Source organism: Ascaphus truei, chromosome 1, assembly GCF_040206685.1.
Source record: "Ascaphus truei isolate aAscTru1 chromosome 1, aAscTru1.hap1, whole genome shotgun sequence".
Lineage (NCBI taxonomy): Eukaryota > Metazoa > Chordata > Amphibia > Anura > Ascaphidae > Ascaphus > Ascaphus truei.
In genome coordinates this window covers 85273553-85300378 of record NC_134483.1, presented here as the reverse complement: position 1 = coordinate 85300378, position 26826 = coordinate 85273553, and the positions used below count along the sequence as shown (strand labels likewise).

Below are 26826 nucleotides of genomic sequence, written 5' to 3'. Positions count from 1 at the left end.
CTATTAGTAGGTGTCTACTCTAGAAAACCCATTACAATACCACCAAGAATAAGCTTTTCTATCACATACTGGTTTAAAGAGTGGATTATCGCAAAGACAAGAGGCAACATGTTTGAGTCATACATATGGCATTAGGCACTTCTCTATACCAACCTAATCCCAGATCTTTAAAAAGTGAGAAATTGTGGGAAGTATAGCATTACTTATTATTCTGATTTTTTGGGGGGATCCAAAGTAAACAAGAGGTAGATAGGTTTAATGTAGTGATTTTCCATTTCAACCCATCTGATGTTAATTGGGGCTTAATGCCATATGGCCAATTGAGCTGCATTATAATACGCATGAAGGGACAGAACTGCCAGACCCCCACCTTCTCTTGGTTGAAATAAAACATTACGCCTTATTCTGGGCCGTTTCCCACTCTGGATGAAATGCATAATCTGTTTTTGTAGTTCTAAATCTTTTGGCTTTAGCAAATACAAATACTGTACAGTATATTAGGCAAAAGGGTCCCTTTGAATGCATCCTTTTATTCAATCCTAGACATGTCTATAGATCTTTCTTCAAGGTTTTGTAAAATATATAATTTTGTTGGCTATGATGGAATAAGGTGGTAAGTGTGTTGTTATTTTGATGTATAAATAAACAATAGACTCCTTCTGCCACCTGAAATTGAAAAGGAATGAGGTCTATCATTACTGGCGGAAGATTTATGTTATCTTAAGTGCCTCTGACTTACTGCCATTTACTTTAGAAACAGGTTATATTGACAAGGGAAATAATAAAGGAGATAGTGGGCATCCACATCTGGTTCCATTTTTAATAGTGAAAAGGTTTAACATACTGTGAGTTTTTGAGAAAAGCCATGGGTGAACGATATAGAACTATAACCCAATTTAGGAAATTGATCTTCAGACCATATGCACTTAAGGTAGTAAACAGGTACGTCCAGTCAAACCAATCGAATGCTTTCTCTCTAATGACGATAACATTGCGTGTGATTTCGAGATTTTAGCTGAATGTACATGATTTACTATTCTGTGAATATTATCAGAGGCCTGTCTATGTAATAATAATCATCCTACCTGGTCTGGATGTATCAATTTAGGAAGTACAGTAGTTCATTTAGACGCATTGCCAATATTTTTGCAATTTCTTTTTATAGCAGTATCTATAAGTCATATCGAACGGTAGTCTGCATTCCCGTTACTGGGACATGCTTTACTTCATATGGCCAAACTATAGGATCCTAACTGATCCTAACACTGTACCTGCCTGAAACACAATAAGAAGGGGCCTGATCTATGCTTTATATTGGGGAACGTCTTCCCTACCTCTAAGCTCTAAAGCTTCTCTTCTGCTGCCATGCGGGAACTCTCTCCCAGAATCCTATGCTCCGCTCCTTTATACCTCTTGTGACACAGTATGCTGTGTCACCACTGGGTGGGGCTTAACCTCTACTCTACTATTAACTTATAATGTACATTTAGTAGCCAACAGCCAGAGGGGGGGGGGGGTGGATGTGGGGGTGGGGGGTGGAGGGTTACACTTGTCTACTTTATGAATTAGGGAGATGGAGGCAATTCCCTTAGTTATTAGTAAGTTATTGAAGAATTTAGGTAATTGAGTTATCAAGGCTTTCAATCATTGTTTTATAATATAGGCCTATAAAGTCATCAGGTCCAGGGGCTTTTGAGCGTTTAAGGGATTTAAATCATACTTCAGATGTAATTAGTTGGTTCTGTTTATCTCTAAGGGGTTTTCTTAATAATGTTGATCATTGTTCTAGTTATCTGGAAGGTAGGGATTATAGTCAACTTCCCTACAGCTTTTATTAATCTATTGGTTATGCTAGGGTTTTTGCTATGGGAACTAGCAATTTTATATGACATCCCAGTAACTCCTATTACAGGCATTTGAATGTTATTCATCAAAATAGGGTAGTGCAGAGAGGGACTCTATCACAATTTGACAAATAACTCACAGGCGTAGCTATAGCCTGGGCGAAGCCCCGGGGCACGCTCTCCCCCCCCTGTCGGCGGCCCATCTGTCTCTCTTCAGATAGAGACAGGCTTGGGCGGGTAGGAGGAGAGCGAAGGAGAGCGGAAGATGTCGGCTCTGGAGTGCGGAGCTGATCACAGAACGGAGGGAGGAGGGCTGTCTGGCTTCTTATCCACTTCTGGGCAGCAGGTGGTGCAGTAGAGCTCAATATAGCTGCTACTCTCCATCTCCCGATTCCTTGTGTGTTGGTAAGTGTGTGTAAGTCTGTGTTGCTAAGACTGTGTGCGTGCGTGTCTGTGTTGGTAAGTATGAGTGTGTGTGTTGGTAAGTGTGTGTATTTGTAATGTATACTGTATATGTGTTTCATGTATTATGTGCATATATATGTTGTATGTTTAGTGGGATTGTATATGTTGAATATAAATGTGTATTTTTATATGATGTGTGTGTGTTACACTAATGTTGCATGTTTGGTATGTGTAGTGTTTGTGTGCATATATGGGAAGGGATGGAGGAGAGAAAATGGGGGGAGGAGGAGAGAAGATGAGGAGAGAGGATATGGGGGATGGGAGGAGAGAGGATGGGGGGAAGGGAGGAGAGAGGATGGGGGGAAGAGAGGAGAGAGGATGGGGGAAGGGAGGAGAGAGGATAGGGGGAAGGGAGGAGAGAGGATGGGGGGGGAAGGGAGGAGAGAGGATGGGGGGGGGAAGGGAGGAGAGAGGATGGGGGGGGGAAGGGAGGAGAGAGGATGGGGGGGGAAGGGAGGAGAGAGGATGGGGGGGGAAGGGAGGAGAGAGGATGGGGGGGAAGGGAGGAGAGAGGATGGGGGGGGAAGGGAGGAGAGAGGATGGGGGGGGGGGAAGGGAGGAGAGAGGATGGGGGGGGGGAAGGGAGGAGAGAGGATGGGGGGGAAGGGAGGAGAGAGGATGGGGGGAAGGGAGGAGAGAGGATGGGGGGGGAGGGAGGAGAGACGATGGGGGGGAAGGGAGGAGAGAGGATGGAGGGGAAGGGAGGAGAGAGGATGGGGGAAGGGAGGTGAGGACGGGGAAAGGGACTAGCGAGGATGAAGGGAAAAGGCAAGAGAGAGGATGGGGGAAAGGGGGAGAGGGGATGGAGAGGGGATAGAGAGGAGGAGAGAGGATGGAGGGAGGAGAGAGGATTGGGCAGACAGGGAGGATAGAGGATGGGGGGGAGAGTGAGGATGGGGGAGGGAGAGAGTGAGGATGGGGGAGGGAGAGAGTGAGGATGGGGGAGGGAGAGAGTGAGAATGGGGGAGGGAGAGTGAGGCTGGGGGAGAGGGAGGAAAGAAAAAAAAAAAAGAAGGGGGCGCATGTCCCGTTTTTTTACATTTGAAAATCTGGTCACCCTAAGGAGGGGGAGATCTGTTGATGTTGAGGGGGACGGAGGAGGGGGAGATCTGATGATGATGAGGGGGGCGGAGGAGGGGGGGAGATCTGATGATGATGAGGGGGATGGAGAAGGAAGGGGAGAAATGAGGAGGAGAGATGAGGAAGAGGAGGAGAGATGAGGAAGAGGAGGAGGAGAGATAGGAAGGGGGACAGATGAATTTGATGATGAGGTGGGATGGGAGAGATGAGGAGGAATTATGAGATAGAGCAGTGTTTCCCAACCCCAGTCCTCAAGGACCAGTAACAGTGCAGGTTTTAAGGATACCCCGGCTTGAGCACAGGTGATTCAGTCACAATGACTGTGCCATCTGTGCTAATGAGAGGATTGCCTTAAAACCTGCACTGCACAATGATTGGGCCACCTGTGCTAATGAGAGGATTGCCTTAAAATCTGCACTGTTAGTGGTCCTTGAGGGCTGGAGTTGGGAACTATTGAGATAGAGGATGGGGGAGGGGAGGGAGAAAAAAATTGCAGTCAGTATTAATATTAATGGGGCCCTGGATTTAGTTTTTTTTGCCCGGGGGCCCGCGAATGTCTAGCTACGACACTGAAATAACTCCCTTAATGTAGAAGGATTGATAACGTATTTCTATATGGTGTCCTAGAGAAATATAAATTGTAGGACATGGTCTAGGATTTGTCTCTAATTTGTCCCCAAACTCATTTACGGGTGAGTAAATAATACTATTTGGTATTCCTGATGTACTAGAAGCAGTTCCCCTTGTATGTATGTATGTATGTATGCATGCATGTATGTATATATGCATATGTCTTTTTTTATATAGCGTTATTAATGTACATAGTAATATACGTGACAGTCATATAAATAACACATAAAGGGAAGAAGTGCTTCAGACATAAAAGTAAAGGAGTCCCTGCTCCGAAGAGCTTACAATCTAATTTGTTGGTAGGAAGAACGTTCAGAGACAGTAGGAGGACATTCTGGTAAGTGCGTTTGCAAGGGGCTAAGGTTTATGTATGATGTGTTAATTATCAGCCATGGAGCTACTCACATGCTTCCTTAAGCAGGTGTGTTTTGAGGTGGGTCTTAAATGTGGATAGTGAGGGTGCTAGTCGGATATTGCGGGAAAGGGCATTCCACAGGTGTGGGGCAGTCAGAGAGAAGTGTTTAAGGTGGGAGAGAGCTTTAGATACAAAAGGGTTAGAGAAAAGACATCCTTGACCAGAACGCAAGAGTCGGGATGGTGTATAGCAAGAAATTAGGGCTGAGATGTAAGGAGGAGCAGAAGTGTAAAGCTTTAAAAGTTTGAGTGTGTGATACGGGATTTGAAAGGAAGCCAGGAGAGGGATTTCAGCAGGGGAGACGCGGAGACAGTAGAGTGATTCTGGCAGCAGCATTTAAGATAGATTGTAGGGGAGACAGGTGAGGGGCAGGAAGGCCAGACAGCAGGAGGTTACAGTAGTTGAAACGGGAGAGAATGAGGGTCTGTGTTAGAGTTTTTGCAGTCGAGCAATAGAGGAACTGGCGTATCTTGGTAATATTGCAGAGGAAAAAAACGCTAGTTTTTTGCTACCTTTTGAATGTGAGAAGAGAATGTGAGAGAGGAGTCGAGTGTGAACACTAGGCAGCGTGCTTCGGCTACTGGCTTAATTATAGAACTTCCAACAGTAATGTGGAAGGAGGTAGTAGGGCCAAGTTTGGGAGGAAGTATGAGGAGCTCTGTTTTTGCCATGTTTAGTTTAAGTCGGCGGAGGGCCATCCAGGATGATATAGCAGAGAGACATTCAGAAACTTTAGTCTGTACAGCAGGTGTAAGGTCAGGGGAAGAAAAATAAATTTGTGTGTCATCAGCATAGAGGTGATATTTGAACCCAAGAGAGGTTATTAGGTCACCTAAAGAGAGTGTATAAAGTGAGTGTGTAAAAAGAAGCGGTCCCAGGACAGAGCCTTGGGGTACACCCACAGAGAGATCGATAGAGGAGGAGGAGGTGTTAGCAAAAGAGACACTGAAAGTTAAGATGGAAGTGTGTAAATCGGGGAAAATTAAGGAGAGCCGTGGTTCAAAGTCAGACTTAAATAAGACAAATAGGTGGCCAATATAAAATACCAATTCGCAGGGAAATTGGCACGTTTAAGCCTAAAAGAGTGGAAATTCACTGCCAGAGAGACTTGCAACGCTTTGCAAAGGAGAGGGGGACATTTGTTTTTATAGCAATGAAAGGTCATGGAAAGTGTAGCAAGAAGTGATACCTTTGAAATAAGTCTGACTAAGAAAACAAGTAGATAAAATACAAAAGTTTACTTATATAAACATATTCATTTCACAAATTAATTAACCTCTTGCCTACCCAAAGCAGATATGAACCAGTAGCCAGGATATTAGCTATGAGTCCATTTATTAAAGATGAGCACCACCATATCTGAATAAGACATAGCAAGAGACATATAATGCCTTAGTCTAAGATGCAATAGCGGCAATTTGGCGTTATCGCATAGAAAGTTCCATTGACGCGGGTTGGCACTATGGCTTCTTACAAAGACAGGGCCATATTAAGCTATTATTAAGAAATTAGTGTGATAGCGACTTCTTGGAAGGCGTTCCCATATATTGCAGACAGATGAAAACATAATTGAGGAAATTGAACATTCCATTCCTAATGAAAAAATGATTTCTTTACTCCCTTCGAAATTCTCACATGAAATGTAAACCTGGTTTAATATTGAGATTATGATCAGAGCTCAGGAAAAACGTGTTCCCAGAATTATGTAACAATTTTACATAAATAAAAATGTCTTTTTATATTTAAAAGTTTAAAGACTACATTTATTGTATCAATCCAGGAAAAACTGTGTAATCTGTTTGTACAGACTGCTAGTGAGATTATTTGTTTAGTACAGCCCAACTACTCCATTGATAGGAACGGTTCGCACTATTCTATGCAGCATTTTCTTGGTTTTTGACGTTTTACCCTTTTGTAATCACCACTTGTGGGGGATAGATAAGATGTGTGTCTGACGTTCAAGCAATGGGCAGTACTATATTTGCTTCTTGAGCGAGATCAATCAATGATGTTTGTGTTGTGTTTAAGATACAGACAAGCTGCAGCTTTGATGCAACTTTATGTAGACCCTGACGTGGCTACTAAAGGGTTAATATGGGAAGTATGAGCATGATCTTCCCTTGAAGTTAGTTGCTAAAGTGGGAGTGGTTTAATGAAGTATAAAATACTAGGTTCCCTGTAATGTAGTTGAGAGGGAGTAAGAAGATCAAGGGTTTACTGAAGTAGATCTAGGGAACAAGACCAGGGATACGAGTAGCTATAGTGGTGCTCCAGTGAAGTAGTCAGAGGCAAGTGGCCAGAAGACAGACATACAGCAGGTGGACAAGTCTCCAGGAGACCTGTGAGGCCAGAGGCTTTAAGGAGATAGTGTCATCCATTATAGGATCACTATAGTTTGAGCCCTAGCAGAAGTCTCACCTTGAGGAGTCCCTCACAACACCTCAAAGTCAGTGCTCTAATCAGGCGGAAGCTTCTGATAGGAGAAGTTAATGTTCTTAGTTTGAAGATATTGATGGTTCACCAGTTACATCAATAAATATCTTTGTTATAAAAAAAATAATCTCTGGAGCCCTTTTAATTTGCATTCTCTCACGCCCCTGCCCAAGAACTCAGTAGCATGGTGGCCATTGGCCCTGATTACTGTCAACATCTTAAGAATTAGTTTCTGGCCCAGCCAGCCAAATAGAGATTCAAAGGTACCCCATGCTGAACGGTCTGGTTCCAGGGATGCTGGCCGAATAAGGTGCATTTTTGCCGCACAACTTGGGGCAGGGCATAGAACAGGAGAATCCTGTGAATTTTGCTCCTTTTTAGGAATGCTGGGAACGCGTTTGCCATTTTATTTTATGGAGCTAGCAGTTTTCCTGCAAAGAGCTGTGGGCAAATTGCATACACAAACAAGTTGAAACCCTTGGCATCAACTAAAAAAATCCACCTATACCTACCCAAGCCAGTGCAAATGGCAAGTTGTGATTGTCCGAGTAATACTAGTTGGGGGCCAGACTTAGAGATTTTGAAGACATCGAGTCAACAGAGTCAGTAAAAACAATATGCCTCAGCGATCCAGATGGACACTGAGTGGAGCATGTGGGCTGACATGATGAAGCATGATGGAGACACCAGGGAATGCTACATCATACTGGGAGGCCTGACACTGCAGTGTGTAGAAGACCAGCTAGTCCTGCAGTCACAGCGTCTTCAGTGCCATTGACAAGGTGGGCCCCTGCATCAGGGAGCAACTTGTTAATAGTGCCATATCAGATTTTTAGTGCCAGTGGAGGAAGGCCAGCATACTGACCCAGATCAATGGTTAGCTCAAGACTCATCATTAGTCTACCCTAGGAGAGTGTTCTGATCATGAACCTAGCTATCCTCCTCACACATGCTGCCCAGAGGAAGAGGCACTAGCAACCTAACACCTACAACCCACTGGCAGGGAGCTATTTGCAAGGAATCCAGGCCGGAGGAAGATAAACATCTGCTAAGCAGGCTCAACTGTCTCCTGGGATTACCAGTGAGGAGCACTGAGGTGAGACTACAAAAGAGGTTGCTACCTACAGTATGTTCTGCAGATCACCACAGAGGCAACCAGTCAAGCCCTGCAGGACACTCTGGATACAGACTTACACATGTATTGTGGATGCTGTGGAACTGAACCGGGTGGTTTGGGTCCAAGACCACATGATGGATTTCCCTGGAGCCCCCTCAGAAGGCTGGGCCTTGGATTCACACCAGCAGTCGAGGTTTGATTGTCCCCACTGGAGTAGGGCCAAAGCACCAGTGTTAGAAAGAACGTCTTGTATGTGCAGTTGAATGGTACTTACAGTAGATTGTACATAGCGCCAAGGTGCCTGACGGCCAGGATAAATTGGTTAAAAAAAAGCCAGACATGCACATTATTTTAGTAGCTCTCCAGTTATTACTAATAGTCACTAATGGATAATCTGTTAAATTTGGGAATTACCCTTCCTTGTCGTCAGTTTATTAAGGAAAGTGGTTAACGTGGAAGAATAAAATGCTAGTATCATGAAAAAGAAGTCGTGCACTTCCAGAACCCCATCTGGGTCACCGGAAAAACAACCTTAGAAGCACTCAAACGTCCTGGTTAACGCAAGGGCTCCCTTGCTGCTTCAGAAATCCGCACTAGCTACTCAATGTCAAAAACAAGAGAATCTAATAAGTAGCTTCCCTCCATTTGGGACCACCGGTGAGTACACCCAAGACCACCACCATCTGTGGAAGTGCTTGCTCTTATCCATCCACTGGTGTCCCACCCATTAACGGGACCTTTACAAACTGTCGAGAGCTGTGATCACTATGCAGGAATATATGGTAGTTTCTGGTGACGATGAGGCTTGTTAGTAAGTCAGAGGCCACAGAGCTCCAATAGAGCACACCACAACCTTACAAATTATGAAAAATAAATGGACAAATTAAAAAAAATATATGTAGTGGGTAGCCACAGAGTACATGAGCTAGCAAACTGTCAGATAAGAGAACTATTACATTCTACGGTTTACGAGGTAAAGGTTTGGTACACAAACGGGGTTAGTAGGCAAACAAACAGTCAAATAAAAGGAGAACATAAAAGCTTAAACCGTACAAGCAAGACTAGCCGCATAAAGCTGGTGCCTCCTTGCAGGTGTTCCAAGTTCAGGGGGTATCCGCAGCAGAGTCCTTGGTTGCAGGGCAAAGTCCTGGGTTGTACGAAAAAGTCTTTGTGAAGGGTTCGTGAATTACAGCTCTAAGGTGAGGCTTGCAGCAGCGTTAAGTTGCTTTCCCCCAGGCAATCTGAAAGCATCTGGGCTCATGCTGGGTTTGTCATACATAGTAGTTCTTTGATGTGTAAATTAAGTAAATTGATTGCATGGTGGATTGTGAATTATCCAATCAGTGAGCTCCCCTGTCGACCAATGGAAGTGCCAGGAGTTGGCCAATCAAAGGCAGAGGTGGTGACACAGTCTCAGGCAAAGTGACACCAGCCTCTTGACTAAAAAAAACGAAGCACAAAACACATGGTACACAAGGAATACATCCCAATATAATACAGCACATGGTAAGACAAAAGGGGATATACAAGATATGAAGCAGGGACAAACAGGGCTGGGGCTGATGATGACTGGGGCAGCAGGCTGGACTTTATCTTTATAAGGAAGCCCTGCTGGTTTCTTAGATCACATCCCTCCCACTTTCAGTTGTGTACCATCGGCACCTCCCCACTGCTGCCATCAGCATGTCACAGCACCAAGATATGCACCTTTGGCACCCCGTATGGGTCACATGTAAACTGAGCCCTTACAAGGACTCCATTAGTCTGTTTAGCATCTGGGCCTCTTGCCACCGGGAAAAACAGCTATTTGTAATGTCCAAAACAAAAGAACCTGATGTGTACCATCTGCGGAAGGGTTTGCCCTTGATCTGGTTTATGTCCCACTCATTACCGGAACCACACAAACACTTGAGGGAGCTGTGATGATCACGCAGGAATATATACAGTAGTCACTGGAGGAGATGAGGCCTGTTACTAAGTCAGAGACCAAACCTGCTAGAGAGCACACAAAAAAACAAACCTTACAGTACATTAAAAAAAAAACACTGGCCAGCAAAATTAAAAGCAGTCCCTAGGGGTGATGGGGCCCCCAGTAGTAAGAGGAACAAGGGTCTATTAAAGTAGACCAAGACAGCCAGACCAGGGAAATGAGCAGCTAGAGAGGCACCCCCATGATCTGGTTAAAGGCAAGTGGAAAAAGGACTAGACATACAGCAGGTGGACAGGACTCCAGGGGACCGTTGAGACAGTGGTCTTAAGGAGGTAGGACCTGTGTCATGGATAGGATGTGGACTAACATGATGAACAAACGGAAGATAGCAGAGTATACCACTTTCAACTGAGTGGTCTGCGTCTACAGTGTGTAAATAAGAGGCTGACCTTGCAACCATTAAGCATGATGTGTCACCAGGTGGGCAACTGCATCAGCGAGCAACCTGTGAGAGGTGCCATCTTCAATTCCTAGTTGCGGTGCAGGAAGGCCAGCAGACTGAATGACACCAACTGGGATCTGCACAAGACTTGCCACCGATCTGCCTCAGGTATTGTGGGGATCACAAACCTCATTATCCTCATCCCACACTATCAGGGGTGTGGAACCAGCAGAGGTTACATTGAACCCCCAAAACAACAAGAGACTAGAAAAAGTTAAATTGATAGTGTTTAATGCTCACATCAAGGCAGTAACACAAAAAGCAAACAAAAAGATGTCTGCAAAGTCAGCAGAGCTATATGCAAAAGCAATGGTAGCCAGGGAAAGATAAAAGAGCAGGGGACAAGAAGTAGAAGGGGAATGCAAGGCAAAACAAAAGGGTATCTGCAAGGTCCGCAGAGCTACATGCAAAAGTGATGGTAGCCAGGGAAAGACAAATGAGGAGGGGGAAAAAAGTACAAGGAGAAACACAAGGCAAAACAAAAAGGTACCTGAAATGTCTGCAGAGCTAGATGCAAGTATTGGTAGCCAGGGACAGGTAAATGTGCAGGGAGATAGACAGTGGCCAGACTGCTGCTCTGGAACCAGAAAGTTGACAAGCAACACCAGCAGGCTGGGTGGGGTATGTATACCCTAAGCTAAGGTGGCTGCTGGCCTCATGGGAGATTCTAGTTCCTACCACCTCATGGTCTGAACTTGACTCCTCTGTGCACCTCTACAGGTCTGCGGGGAGTATTGCGGGAGGGAATCTTGACACACGTGCCGACACATGTCAGATACGCAAGTGGACTACCACCTACAGTCGACCCTTTTGCGAAGAGCTACTCACAAGCCATCCAAGGTTGTGAGAGATGCACAGTTGCTATGCAGATGACACTGTTAACAGAGACTCCAACTGAGAAGGAGGGCAGAGGTGGAACCACCACGGAGATCACCACCCATGTTCTGCAGGACTTTCTGGATGCATTTGTTCAAACTCAGTGGGACACCAGAGACTGCACGATTCAGACAGCTGCAACTTGGTTAATCTGAACAAGCTCTTCAGACTAACCACTGTTGGAGGAAGCAGAGCCCTTATCTGACTCTAGTGGATGAGATGGTTGCTGTGCTGCCCAAAGAGCCTGTGGTCATTGCTATGCCTGAGCATTGTACAATGCTTTCCGTGTGCCCTTTATTGAACAAGGGCCATAGCCTCAGAATCTACCTCCCCTTTGTGCTAAGCTTTGCAGTCATCCACGAGAATATAGAATCACCGTGGGTGACTGCAGGCATGCCTATAATGGACAATCTGACAAATGAAGCCATGAACCCAACTGGAAAGACTTAATTGTTTACACAACTAGATGGTCCAAAGTAGGTAGTGTAGTCCAAAACCTAATCAAATACAGTGTTTACTACATTTTTTATACTGCATATATTACCTATCATAGTTAACAATACAACATCTCATAAAAACGAAACAGTTTTTTATGTATAAAATAGAAGGCCTATTGTACTTACATCACACAATATAAGAATATGTTTGGAGAAGCTGAGAGATTTAAAAAGCTCTGTTGGCTTAACAAATAATAGATGAAAAGTGTAGACAGTAGTAGTAGTAAAAATGAAAGGATTGTAGGTGCTGTAGTCCAGATAACAATTACCTGATAGTTTTCCACACATCAAAGCCATCCAGGGGCTTTGTGCTATTGGTAGATCCTCCAGCAAGGTGCACAAGGGTAGGCAGCCAATCTGAAATATGGATGAGTGCTTGACTAGTGACTCCACTCTGTTTTAACAAGGGACTTGTAACAAAGCCCACTCCTCGCACTCCTCCTTCCCATAGGGTCCACTTTCTTCCTCTTAAAGGCCAGTTGTTTCCACCTGCCAAAGTCTGTCCACCATTATCTGCAACACAGAAAGTTATTTACGACAGGTAGGCCACAACAACACAGGGCATGTTAGTTCTCTGCCAGGTCAGGTAAGTTATACTGCAACATAGTTTGGAGGTGCAATGCAGTGAAAACGCTCAATCACACAACACCTTCTCTACTGTGGTTAGTCTTTAGCAGTCAGAGTTCAGAAGGGTTTACATTTATTTTTTTGGCACAATATCAGATACAGTATGTTTTAAACATTTTCAAATTAAGGTTTGAAAGCATAACTCTAAGCAGCCAACAACTAATATTAAAGAATATAAAAAACAGCCTTGGAGCCGTGTGCATTAAGTTCTGTTCATAGGGTAGTGCTGATAGTATTGAATGGTTACATGGTGTGCTACTGTAGTTTGAATAGTACAGTATATAGAATTTTGAGATTGTCTGGATAAGTCAGGTGGAGTCGCTTTATGTATGTATATCTTTATTTATATAGCGCTCTTAATGCACATAGCGCTTCACAGCAGTAATACCCGTGACAAAATAATATAAATAACAAATAATAAAGAAATAACACATAATGGGAATAAGTGCTTCAGACATAAAAGTAACAATAGGAAAAGGAGTCCCTACCCAAAGAGCTTACAATCTAATTAGCAAGTCGGAAAAAGTACAGAGACAGTAGGAAGGCGTTCTGGTAAGTCCGTCTGCAAGGGGCCAAGGTCTATGTATGAGGTGTATAGTTGCAGGCATAGAGAGGGTGCTAGTTGGATATTTAAGGGAAGGGCATTCCAGAGGTGTGGGGCAGTCAGTAAGAAAGGTTTAAGGTGGGAGGTGGCTTTAGATACAAAAAAAGGGGTAGAGAGAAGACATCCTTAAGTAGAACGCAAGGCAGGGAGGCCGGACAGCAGGAGGTTACAATAGACAAGGAGACATTAGAGAATGAGGGCCGGCGTCATAGTTTAAGCAGTAGAGCAAAAGAGGAAAGGGCGTTTGTTTGCAATATTGCCGAGGAAAAAACGACAAGTGTAACCACATTTTGCATGAGGAGAATGTGAGCGAGGAGTCAAATGTGACCACTAGGCAGTGTGCTTGTGCTACTGGGTGTATGATAGTGAGGATTAACCCTATCAATTGGTAAAAACCATAGTGATTTGACTCCCTTGGTCTGTATGATGTGGGCATTTTTAAATACAAAAAAATAATACATTAAAAAAAATATCATATATGCAATTTAAGAAAAGTGTTTGTTCAATTTACAGTAATATTTGTTCTAGTGGAGGCAGGTCCCTACCAAAAGTATGTCTCCACAGGAGGTTGATTGGTGCTGCTGAAAAGCTTTGGGGTTGTAGTAAAGCATTGATAGGGTTAGTATGAGGTTCACCTCAAGATTAGATTCTATGAGTACATGCTCATTGTGCTGGATTAATAAGTACTTTATAGCATAGCCCAAGGTTATTGTCAATTACTGGCAGGAATATTGGTGGTTTATTGATTATGTTTCATACCCATTTACCGCATTTTATATTTAATAAATACTATGACTTTTTCAGCTAGATATGATGTCACAATCTAATCTGGGGGTGGGGGAAGGGGACAGGGGAAGGGGAAGCTCCCGCGTCAGCAAAATGAGGATAGTATATGAAATCAAATAACATACAAACTGGTGCAATAGAGGATAAACTATAATAACAACATAAAGAGACAGACAAGTTCCTCCTTGAATGCACTCAGAAAGGTAAGTCAGAGCGATATGGTTGATAACATTAAAAACCTTTTAATCACCAAATAGTAAGAACATATTGTAAAGAGGGAAATGGTAGAGGTAGTCCACGGCCAGTCCCTTAAAACAAACCAAGAAAAGATCTTCCTAAATAGGTGTATGGAAGATAGTGGGGACAATACACCACCTAGGTGTGGGCTACAGAAAACTGCAAAGTCTCGCCACAAAATAACTTCAGACTTGAGAACCTGTCCTGTTGGCAGGAATTCTTTTGAGGTCATGTAGAAACGCATTTGTTGGATCAGTCCTCAGTATCGCGTAACAATCGCGATCGGATAGGAGGCGCAGGTTCTCCTTGACATAATCTATGGTGTTGACTATCACGATGTTGCCCCCTTTGTCTGAGGGTTTGATCGTGATAGTCGAGTTAAGTTTTAACTCATGTAGGGACTGTCTCTCCAACTGGGTCAGGTTTGTATTGCAGGGTCTGGGCTTAAGCTGTTCAAGATCTGCAGTAACGAGACCGATAAAAGTAGCAACATTATGGCACGTCTCAAGTGCCGGTGTGAACCTTGATTTTATTCAGATCTAGTATCAGCATACTTTTTTCTATAGGTGTGCTGGTTTTTGATAATAGAATTCCTGCCAACAGGACAGGTTCTCAAGTCTGAAGTTACTTTGTGGCGAGACTTTGCAGTTTTCTGTAGCCCACACCTAGGTGGTGTATTGTCCCCACTATCGTCCATACACCTGTTTGGGCAGTGACCTCTGCATTAACTGTGTTATATTATTCTGAGGCCATAACTGGATACGGTTACTGAACCGTGCCTCTGGGCACTAGCAGAGCACGCTTTGTGCTTGCCCTACGCAGAGGTTACTACTCACTAGCCACGTAGTTAATAGCTATGTATGTGGTTTAATTTATGTTATATGTATTACTCTCCACATCATTCGTTGACTTCATTTGTGTTCTGGAGTTGACATACACCCCCATTCCTTGTGGTCTATGTATACGGATGTAAGGGCTTTATGACTCACGAACTGTATATGAACCGCCTCTTCAGATCTAGTATCAGCATACTTTTTTCTATAGGTGTGCCGGTTTTTTGATAATAGAATTCCTGCCAACAGGACAGGTTTTCAAGTCTGAAGTTACTTTGTGGCGAGACTTTGCAGTTTTCTGTAGCCCACACCTTCTTCAGATCTAGTATCAGCATACTTTTTTCTATAGGTGTGCTGGTTTTTGATAATAGAATTCCTGCCAACAGGACAGGTTCTCAAGTCTGAAGTTATTTTGTGGCGAGACTTTGCAGTTTTCTGTAGCCCACACCTAGGTGGTGTATTGTCCCCACTATCTTCCATACACCTATTTAGGAAGATCTTTTCTTGGTTTGTTTTAAGGGACTGGCCGTGGACTACCTCTACCATTTCCCTCTTTACAATATGTTCTTACTATTTGGTGATTAAAAGGTTTTTAATGTTATCAACCATATCGCTCTGACTTACCTTTCTGAGTGCATTCAAGGAGGAACTTGTCTGTCTGTTTATGTAGATATGATGTCAACTAGTGGTCAAAGTCACTTAAAAAAGTAGGGGTGCTGAGCCAACTTGAAATTTTTTTTGTATGTTCATTATGTATTGGGGAAAAGGCTAAATGGAACATATTTTAGAAAGATTTATAGAACATGTATGCTTAAAATCATGAAAGGAGAGAGGATTCATTAAATAATCCAATCATCCTTAACCAGAAAGGAGAACTATAGGTTTGTTAACAAAGAAGTAGTGGTACTCGGTCAACGACTGAGCCACCTGTGCCGGAGAAGTGATATCCTGAAAACCTGGTGGCCCTTGAGGACTGGAGTTGGCCACCCCTGCCCTAGTCCCATCACATATTACCACTGGTGTCAGTGCTATATTACGTGGGCAAAAGAAATAGCTGCAATGCTGCTCCCGCCAAGTAAGCTGCAGAAATTGCAAAGCTACGATGAGAAAACTCATTTTCACTACTAAGATCCCAAAAGATAAATTCACACAGAGGGACAATCGAAAGTAGAAATTGTACATTGGTGGAATCCAGGTAGAATAACTGAAGAATGCACCGAAACAAAGCTGACATTGCGACGAGAAATGGTTCCATTTCTGGTGGCAGTATTGGTCCTGGAGAAGAGCGGAATGGTCATAGCTTGTGTTCACTCTATAATGGTACAGCAGCAATGGAGTTCTTCAACGATCCATCTGTGTGTACAGTTTTAGAAACCTTACAGGTCTCTTTACATGTACAGAAAGAGAAAACACTGTCCAGGGCGACGGCATAGCAAATAAATATACAACCAACGCAAGGAGAACTAAAATAAAATTTAAAAAAACAGTAGTGGTGCACCTGATTAACCTTTTCAGCTCAGAATAACACTAAAATACAGTGCACTCCATGAAAAATTCCAATAGGTAAACCCAGCTGTCCCCAACTGAAAAATAATGAAAGCACTTCATTATCGGGCTTCGAAATTAAAAATTAATGTTCTGTTGTTGAACTATAGTGGAGAAAAAACATGCCCGCTTCTGAGAGGGGCACAGTATACCGCCACAGGTGCTCTAAAGTGCCAGGAGTAATTCTGGCTTGGTAGATGTAGATAAGAAAAACGCCACTCACGTGGACTTGGTGTACAGAAGTATTTATTTTACAGCGGTCTACCACTGTAAAATAAACACTTTTGTTCATCAAACCCACGCAAGTGCTGTTTTTCTTATCGATATCTGTTGCTTTTCTACTCATTAACATTGGGACTTAAAAAGATAATATGGGTGGATCCTTGAGGGTTTGCCAGATTCAGAAAGTTGTTTGCAAAATCTCGCACATGACACTAATATTTTTGCTAAATAGTTTCTCTTGTTTGTACTTCCTCTCGTTTCCGCCTCGATGGAATGTATTTTCTCCCCAAAGGCATTCATGTGTTGGAGACTTTTCCTGTTTCATTTCCTGGCTAACATGCCCACAGAAACGTCTCCAATAAAAACTGGTCTTTGGCAATTAAAGGAAGTTATGGGAATTTTAATATTACTGATTTTTTTTTATTTTTTAAATAAAACTGTTTTGGGTTAATGAGAACATTGCTTCATAATTCTATACATGCCAATCACACTAAAGTTATATTAAACATAGAGTACCGACATCCTTCCATTTATATGGAAAAACCAGACATTTTAAAAATAATGACTTGAGAGATTTCAAATAAATTGCCTAATAAGTTGGACTGCTATTAATTTAAATGTTATATTCTTAACGATTTAAGATAAGTCCCCAGAGGAGCAGCCCAATATTTGATTTTAAAAAACACAATATTTAATGTTATAAAGTCATTTTGTTCTTCCTTCAAATATTCATTCTCTCGCTCACTTTGAAGACATCTGCTTAGAAATGTGCGTGTATACTGTACTGTATATACAGAATATATATATACACAAATTTATAACTACATCTTAATGCAGCAGCTCAAGCTGCCATTAAAATATCTATATATATATATCTATCTATATATATCTATATATATATATATCAGATATTACCAGATGGTGATCCAGAAAGGAGAGACAGCACACAGCCAAGTAAATGAAACAATTGTATTCACATGAACAATACAAGGCACTGCATCCAACGTTTCGGTCAGCTAAACGTGACCTTCCTCAGGGATGTGTATTATATATATATATATATATATATATATATATATGTAGCCCTTTTTGTGAATCCCTGCACTAAGGAACTACTGGTGTTGTGTGTTACCTGTGGCTTCAGGAGCTCTAAGCCTCCGCTGTTGGGGAGCCTGGGGTCATACCCTCACTTATCATGGTGCAGCGCCTCCACTTACCCAGGATCCCCATAGTAGAGGATCTACCCTGAGCAAGAAAACATAACAATCGTATTGTGCAACAGGCAACCTTTTACTATTGATACTAACTAATGGAATCATGCAGAGTACACATAACATGCATAAGACCCTTATACTCTACAATCACAACATAACACACTGTGGCTCGGCCACACCTTGATAGGGATAATGTTCGTTACACAGGTGGCTCTGCCACTCTCCCAAGGAGTATGTCCTGTAACTATTATCTGTATGGAATAGTTTGCTGGCACACTAGTGCCCCCAATTAGTTAGTGGGAGGCGGGATCAGCGCCTGGTGACCGGTGTAGGTGCACTTGTTGACTAACGATACCTCCCGGTCACTACGGTGACCACACCACTTCACAAAGGGTCCGTAGTGTTGCTCCAGCCTTGCGCCGACACTCCGCTATGCTGTGTGGTCTGTTTTCCAGACCAAGATGGCGTCCGCGACTCCAGCAGCTGAACCCGCACTAATGGGATACGTCCCTAACTGCTACGGCCGTCCCTACAAAAGCGGCACTCTACGATGACAGGGGTAATACTCCTGGGGGCTGGGGAATGTATCTGACCTAAGCGGAAGGGTCACTGACCCTCCGCTCGCGCACACGAGGTTCCGCCACCTTCCTCCTTCACCTCTCACTCGTGTCTCCCACCGCCCACACGCTTCCTGTCTCTCTCTATCCAGAGTCTCGCACCCTATTGGTCCTCAGCCTCAGCTGACTCTCCTACAGTTCAGAGTTCAGAGTGCAACCCCCAAAGTCCCTCCAGATTGGTTGCCTTTCGCGCGCTTCCCTCACGCATGCGCAGCCTGACTATTCACACAGTGACCTTACTGGCAAAAGAACAGTATGGCGCTTCCTTTATTAGTGACAGCGCGGAACCCTCATATATATGTATACACATCCTTACATTCTCCCCTCTCCAGAATCCAACGTCCCCGCTGGACTACCTAAACAACATATATGAACTTATTTACACAGCCCTCTCTTCCCTAGATTAGGTTACACATTTCGTTGAACAGTACCACCATAGATTGCATTCTATGCCGAGCCCACTGCTGAGCCTCATAATGGGGTGCCCCAAATTGATCGTATGCCATTCGCATGGGAGGCTGACTGGTTCTTTGACTTCGCCGAGGTTGATTCTCCTCGGCTTCCTCTGCAGAGTATCCAGTCTCAACTGGTGTTTCCATCTCTACCCTTGAGGGGTTTTCAGCATTAGTAAAGTCTCTCTGGGGTGTGAAACATGGGCTTTGTGGATCTAAAGACTGACTCACTGGAGTCAGATTGTCGATGTTCAGGCCAAGAGGCTCTTTACCCGTGGCTCCTTTGGGAGATGCCCCCGCGGCCGGAAGGCCCCTTTGAGAGGTTCCTTCCATCGGATCCTCAGAGGTGGCAAATTTTACAGTCTCTAGGCCATCCTCTGGGTTTTCAACTTCTCCATCTATTGGCGTAGCGGGTAATTCCAACTCGTCGTTCCCTACTTGAGGTATGGGAAGCAGGTGATTCCTATGCCACACTTTTACGCGGCCTTCGGAGTCTTTGATCCGATACACGGGAAGGCCAGGCATCTGTGACTCCACCTCGTACACACCTTCCCGCCACCGGTCCGCCAATTTATGTTTCCCAGGAACACCTAAGTTGCGTAAGAGGACCGCGTCCCCGGGGTGAATTTCCTTGTGACGTACTTTGTGATCGTAGCGTCTTTTATTTCCCGCATTCAATTGCGCTGCCGTTCGTTCAGCCAATTTATAGGCCTGCTGCAGACTGTCCGTTAGCCGCTGTACGTATCGGAAATGCGTTCTATTGGATACCCCATCGGTAGATATCCGCAGTCGCACATCCACCGGTAATCGTGCTTCTCTTCCGAACATCAAAAAGTACGGGGTGTACCCGGTGGACTCATGCCGGGTACAATTATAAGCATGTACCAATGTCTCCACGTGCTTACTCCACTCCGTCTTTTGTGGGCTTGTCAGAGTTCCTAACATATCTAACAAAGTGTGATTGAACCGTTCGGGCAAAGCATCCCCTTCGGGGTGGTACGGGGTGGTACGTGAGTTGGCAATGTTCAGTAGTGTAAGCAATTCCTTTATCAGTGTACTCTCAAAGTCCCTGCCCTGATCAGAGTGAAGACGATTTGGTAATCCATAATGAATGAAATACTTTTCCCACAGGACTCGGGCCACCGTTACGGCCTTCTGATCTTTCGTAGGGAACGCTTGGGCGTACCTGGTGTAGTGGTCGGTGATTAGAACATTGCTAATGCCCTGGCTGTCGGGCTCAATACAGAGAAAATCCATACACACCAGATCCATGGGGCCCGAACTTTTCAAGTGTGCCATGGGAGCCGCCCTGGTGGGCAGTGTTTTCCTTTGTAAGCAGCGATTACACCTTCGACAATGCTGCTCCACAGACTCTCTCATCCTAGGCCAGTAGAACCTATCCTGTAGTAGCCCAAATGTCTTATCAATGCCCAGATGGCCATGGTCATCGTGAAGGGCCCGAAGGACCATAGTCCTCAAGCTTTCCGGTAGAAACAGCTGACGCCGATCGGGATGGTTATGATATGGGATCACCCGATATAACAAACAATTGTCCATTTCGAACTTCCCAAACTCATTCAACAGGAGTTTCACCAAGTTTTTGGGGGCTTGCTTAAGTATAGAAGGATTATCTTGTTGTACCGCTTGACGGGCCAGCTCCACTATGGGGTCTTGAGTTTGGTAATGCACTAGATCCCTCCATGAGATGATATTATCTTCCGTGATATTCATCCCTTCTCGACCTTGATAGGCCCGGGGAATGGCTCGCGAGTGGCATCCCAAAGAGTCAGCAACCCGTAATTCCGAGAATGCTACCTGATTATCGACTACCGCAGCCACGGAGCAGAGAGCACGGATCCCGGGATCCGGTATTTCTTCCCATACTTCCTCATCAGGGGTAGATTGAAGGCCAGGTCGACGAGACAGGGCGTCGGCACCTATGTTGGTGGGTCCTGGTTTGTATTTAAGGTTGAAACTGTAGTTGGCCAGGGCAGCTAACCAACGGTGTCCCGTGGCGTCCAATTTGGCGGACGTATTTATATATGTCATGGGGTTATTGTCCGTGCGTACTTCGAACTGTACCCCATACAGGTAGTCGTGCAGCTTGTCCACCACTGCCCATTTTAGGGCCAAGAATTCCAGTTTATGGACCGGATAGTTCTGCTCACTAGGTGTCAAGCTTCGGCTCGCATAGGCCACTGGACGTAGCCCCGTCTCATACTTCTGATGCAATACAGCTCCCAGCCCACTAAGGCTAGCATCTACATGTAGGACATATTCCCGTTCTGGGTCCGCATAGGCCAAGACCGGGGCCTGAGTGAGGCTAGTCTTTAAGTTCAGGAATGCCTGTTCACATTCTGGGGTCCATTTCTCCCCAAAGGGTGTTTGCGCCGTGACCCCCTTTCTCTCGGTTTCTCCTGGATATACCTTTAGAAGATCGTTCAACAGCTTGGCTTTGCTGGAGTAGCCTTCCACGAACCGCCGGTAATAGCCACAAAATCCCAAGAACGACCGCAGCTCTTGGATATTATGAGGCCTAGGCCAGTTCACCACAGCCTCTATCTTCCCTGGATCGGTGGACACCCCTTCGGCCGATACGATGTGGCCCACATACGTCACTGAGGACCGACAGAATTTACATTTGTCCAGAGACAGTTTGAGGCCCTCCTCCTGAAGTCTATCCAGTACCTTCATTAGTCTCTCGGAGTGTTCTTCTAGAGTTCGCCCGAACACTATAATGTCATCCAGGTACACTAAGCATTCTTGCGGGTTCAGGTCTCCGAGAGTCTTTTCCATTAATCGCTGGAACGTGGCGGGTGCCCCACAGATCCCTTGCGGCATGCGGGTGAACTGATAAAACCCTAATGGCCAGATGAAGGCCGTCTTTTCTTGGTCTTCCTGGGCCATGGGTACCTGGTAGTACCCTGACCTGAGATCGAGTACACTGAACCATGTACTTCCCGTCAGAGCGTTCAGTAGATCCTCGATTCGGGGCAGCGTGTACTGATCGGGAATGGTGCGGGTATTTAGGGTTCTGTAGTCCACGCATAGACGTACGGTCCCGTTCTTTTTGCGGACTACCACGATGGGTGATGCGTAAGGACTTCGGGATCCCTGCACGATCCCAGCTCTCTCCATTTCGGCGAGTAACCTCCTCACTTCGTCTACGTCCCGTGGTGCGAGCCGTCGGGAACGTTCCCGGAAGGGAGTAGCATCGCTCATTCGGATGGTGTGGCGGGCACTGCGGCTGCACCCCACATCCATATCACTGGTGGAGAACACATGTCGGCGCTTTTGTAACTCGATCCGCAGCCTTTCCCTCCATTCCTCTGGGAGCGGAGAATCTCCAAAGTCGAATTCTAGCCGGGATCCGGAGGTAGGACCATAGTTACGGGGACGCCCCGTTACGCCCTTCTCTTCGGGGGTCACGGGGTATATTCTGCCCAGCGGCTGGCGCCGATCAATGCTCATGGGATATGGGGAGATGTTCTGCACGTATACCCAGGTGAGCTCCGGGATTTTTCCAGGCCATTTTTTGACGGAGGCCAACACCTCGTAGCCCAGCCGGTGCTCATCCAGGGCCACACTTTCTAGGGAGAAGAGCTGATCCTCCGGGCGTCGGTCCGGGTAGTGACATGCGGCGACCATCATTCTTCCTTCCCCCGGGGGAATTTGAGTCAGTCCCCACTCTTGGCTATAGAGCATCCCATGCTCCTCTTCAGTCACAATTTTGCCGCAGACCTCTTGGAGAGCGGGGCAGGCGGCTAGGGCCAGCAGCGGGGCTTCTCCCGCTTCTTGCAAATACATGCGGAACACCGCGCGCACAATGTCAGCGTTAGTCCCCAAGATGATTGGAGCGCTGGGGTGATCCTGAGGTTCAGGGCACACTAAGGCCTCCACTTCCATGGGATGATGTTTACCAGTGTTCAGTTGGGGAATGTCTAACTGCACCTTTACTACGCCGTCTATGGGGTAATCCTCATGACTCAATCCCCTCAGTCGCAAGGCATCCGCAGAGAGCAACGGTAATCGATGTAGGTGTTGGTCGTAGAAGGGCCGGTATACGATGGTCACCTGAGATCCCGTGTCCAGCAATGCGGCGGCGTAGATGCCCTCGATAACTACCCGAATAATGGCGGCGGGGCCGATTCGGCTGCTTAGGGAGGGCGCGACGCCTCTCCATCCTCCAGGGTCTTGCACGGCATCGACTGCGCGGGCCGGGACGCCGTTTTCCGTAAGGTGGGGCAACGGGCACGCAGATGTCCCATCTTTCCACACGCGTAGCACTGAATTTGGCTGAGGTAATTCTCGCTTCTCCCGGTTGGTGAATTTCGCCCGGTCGGGAGACGAGGCCTGGGCGTCACTGGTGCGCTGGCATCCTCGGGGTCGGGATCCCCAGGTTCGGGCACGTCGGCCTTGGGTTCCACTTTCTTGACTTCCTTACTTCCGGGCGGGGGCTTTTTCCCAGGGGCCAGGTCACGTCCTAACAATACCGTCTCGTGCGCTTGGACCCGATCCATTAGGTCGTGAAACGATAAGGCTTGCCCGGGCGTTAGGCAGCTACTGACCCGCACCGACACGGGGTGAGGGGTAGGAGCCCCCTCAACAGCTGAGTGGTGCGCAGTCCATTGGCTTCTATCCTTGGCAACACGCCCTTCCTCACCAGATTCCATAAGTCCAGGTGTAGTCGCCTGAGGAAGTCGGATACCATTTCCCCTTCCTTCTGGGCTAACGCATGGAATTTGGCCATCAACGCATAAGTATCCACCGGAGCTCCATACGCCTTCGTCAGGCAGTAGATGAGATCTGCTGCATCAGCCTCCGGATTGTCATCTCGGTAGTAGTGCACCATGTGGGACGCGGGGGGCCGTAAGCACTCAACGATGCGCTGTCTTCGGACCGCGTCCGTGCAGGTCCATTCAGGCAGTACCTGTTCTGTATGATCCAACCAGTCCTCTATCCCTACTTCCCCTTGGGGCGTGGGTTTCTCACCGGAGAAGGCCTTTAACTTCCTATACTGGAGCGACTGGGTGGTGTTGTGGAGAGCGGCTGCTATTGCGGGAATAGAGGTGTCTTCCGGTAAGCTATCCCCGACTGCGGGGTAAGTGTCCAGTCTTGATAGGCTAAGTCGGTTGAGGCCAGACCGCAGGCCGGGCGGGGTGGACGAGGAGCCTAGGCTCAGGGCTGCCGGCCAGCGGGGTTGCAGGCCACAGTCAGGGGAGTGGTCTGGGCCCCCAGTCGCGGCACCTACTGTGGGTGTATACTCTCTCTGTGGGGTGGAAGCGGCCAGGGGCGCAGGGGTGTCCACCTGGACTATGGGGCAGCGTACCCCCGGGGCCTCGGGCAGCAGCAGTATACGGGGCAAGGCCTCGGGGCATATATCTTGTTCAGTGGCATACAAGACCCGGCGCCAGGCCTGGTCGCGGTCATAGAAATGGTCTTGTACTTGGGCATTGTCCAGGAGCGGGACCTTTCGGACCTGCTCGGTCACAGTACCTAACGAGATCGTGGCGGGGACATGGCCCAGCGCGAAAGCACGATTCAAAGGAATCCCGCGCCGCTGGGCCCACTTGCGCACCTCGAGCGCCGAGGGCACCGACATGATGTGGGTTGGTTGCACAATAGAGAAAAAAAATGTGGGGGCACCCCAGGTCTAAGAATCTCAGCAGCGCCTCCAAATGTAGCCCTTTTTGTGAATCCTTGCACTAAGGAACTACTGGTGTTGTGTGTTACCTGTGGCTTCAGGAGCTCTAAGCCTCCGCTGTTGGGGAGCCTGGGGTCATACCCTCACTTATCATGGTGCAGCGCCTCCACTTACCCAGGATCCCCATAGTAGAGGATCTACCCTGAGCAAGAAAACATAACAATCGTATTGTGCAACAGGCAACCTTTTACTATTGATACTAACTAATGGAATCATGCAGAGTACACATAACATGCATAAGACCCTTTTACTCTACAATCACAACATAACACACTGTGGCTCGGCCTCACCTTGATAGGGATAATGTTCGTTACACAGGTGGCTCTGCCACTCTCCCAAGGAGTATGTCCTGTAACTATTATCTGTATGGAATAGTTTGCTGGCACACTAGTGCCCCCAATTAGTTAGTGGGAGGCGGGATCAGCGCCTGGTGACCGGTGTAGGTGCACTTGTTGACTAACGATACCTCCCGGTCACTACGGTGACCACACCACTTCACAAAGGGTCCGTAGTGTTGCTCCAGCCTTGCGCCGACACTCCGCTATGCTGTGTGGTCTGTTCTCCAGACCAAGATGGCGTCCGCGACTCCAGCAGCTGAACCCGCACTAATGGGATACGTCCCTAACTGCTACGGCCGTCCCTACAAAAGCGGCACTCTACGATGACAGGGGTAATACTCCTGGGGGCTGGGGAATGTATCTGACCTAAGCGGAAGGGTCACTGACCCTCCGCTCGCGCACACGAGGTTCCGCCACCTTCACCTCTCACTCGTGTCTCCCACCGCCAACACGCTTCCTGTCTCTCTCTATCCAGAGTCTCGCACCCTATTGGTCCTCAGCCTCAGCTGACTCTCCTACAGTTCAGAGTTCAGAGTGCAACCCCCAAAGTCCCTCCAGATTGGTTGCCTTTCGCGCGCTTCCCTCACGCATGCGCAGCCTGACTATTCACACAGTGACCTTACTGGCAAAAGAACAGTATGGCGCTTCCTTTATTAGTGACAGCGCGGAACCCTCATATATATGTATACACATCCTTACATATATATATATATATATATATATATATATATATATATATATATATAATGTCAAATAGAACAGTTGACACTCCTTAGGTGCTGATAGGCTGTAGGTGCTTGCCCCATATGGATAATATAGACATACGTTACCATTCCAAAGACATACGTTACCATTCCAAGAGACTGTCTCTTGCTTTACCAGACCTTGGAACGGTAACGTATGAGATATATATATATATAGTCCTCGACAAATGCGGTCGTCCGGTCGTTGCATTTTAGCCGCACGATGAACTGCTGCACAGGTGGGCCCCCTCCCTTCCAATGAATACACCCACCCAGTCACCCACCCAGTCCGTCAGTCAGTCACCCACCCAGTCAGTCAACCACCCAGTCCATAATTCACCCACCCAGTCAGTAAGTCAGTCACCCACCCACCCGGCCCTGTATATATTGCTGCAGTGGAAGCACTGGGTATAATGGTGAAAGGCAGGGTTGCAGGCCTGCCTAAGGCCTCGGCCATGTTACTTGCTTGCTGGCGGAAGCGCGCTGAGGCGCGCTCCCGCTCAGCACTGAGCCCCTACAGCCGCAATTAGAGCGGCTTTAGTAGGGGCTCACCTGCGCTTACGCGCGCTTGCGGAAGCGCAGGTCTTGGGGGAATTTAAAATTCCCCCGCTTGCCGGCGAGACAGGCCGGTCACGTGAGCGGTTCGCCCAATGAGGGCGAACCAGCTCCGTGACGTCACTGGCCCGCCCCCGGCCAGTGACGCGACCGCCCCCGGACCGCCCCCTGACCGCCCCCTGACGGCTGCTGAGAGCGCTTGCGGTAAGCAACCGCAAGGCCAGGGAAAGCACCCGCTTTCCCTGCGCCTCAGCGCGCCTCAGCACGCCAGCAGGGACCGTGGACTCGGCCTTAGACATGTGAATGTGCTCACAAGTGATTATATATATATATATATATATATATATATATATATATATATATATATATATATATATGTAGCCATGTGTAAAATTGGTGTACATATCTCTTTCTCATGCTGGCAGTAAACCTGGTAAGTATGCAGGATTGCCAGTAGTCATCATGGAGGTTTGCCCTCAAACCCTGGTGAGGTGTCATATGCCCCAAAGGAAGTGACAACATGCTGTGTGTCCACGGTTAGTGACATCAGAGATGTGCCT

The 26826-nt window shown here is 46.5% G+C and overlaps 1 protein-coding gene across 1 annotated transcript in view; it reads right to left on the bottom strand.

Annotated features, from left to right (window-relative positions):
• The window catches only part of ARSB (arylsulfatase B), a 215693-nt gene that overhangs the window by 92197 nt on the left and 96670 nt on the right, over positions 1–26826 (bottom strand). The window contains exon 5 of the mRNA XM_075590886.1: positions 12059–12302. Within this exon, the coding sequence (XP_075447001.1) occupies positions 12059–12302 (244 nt within the window). The remainder of the gene's footprint in view (positions 1–12058; positions 12303–26826) is intronic.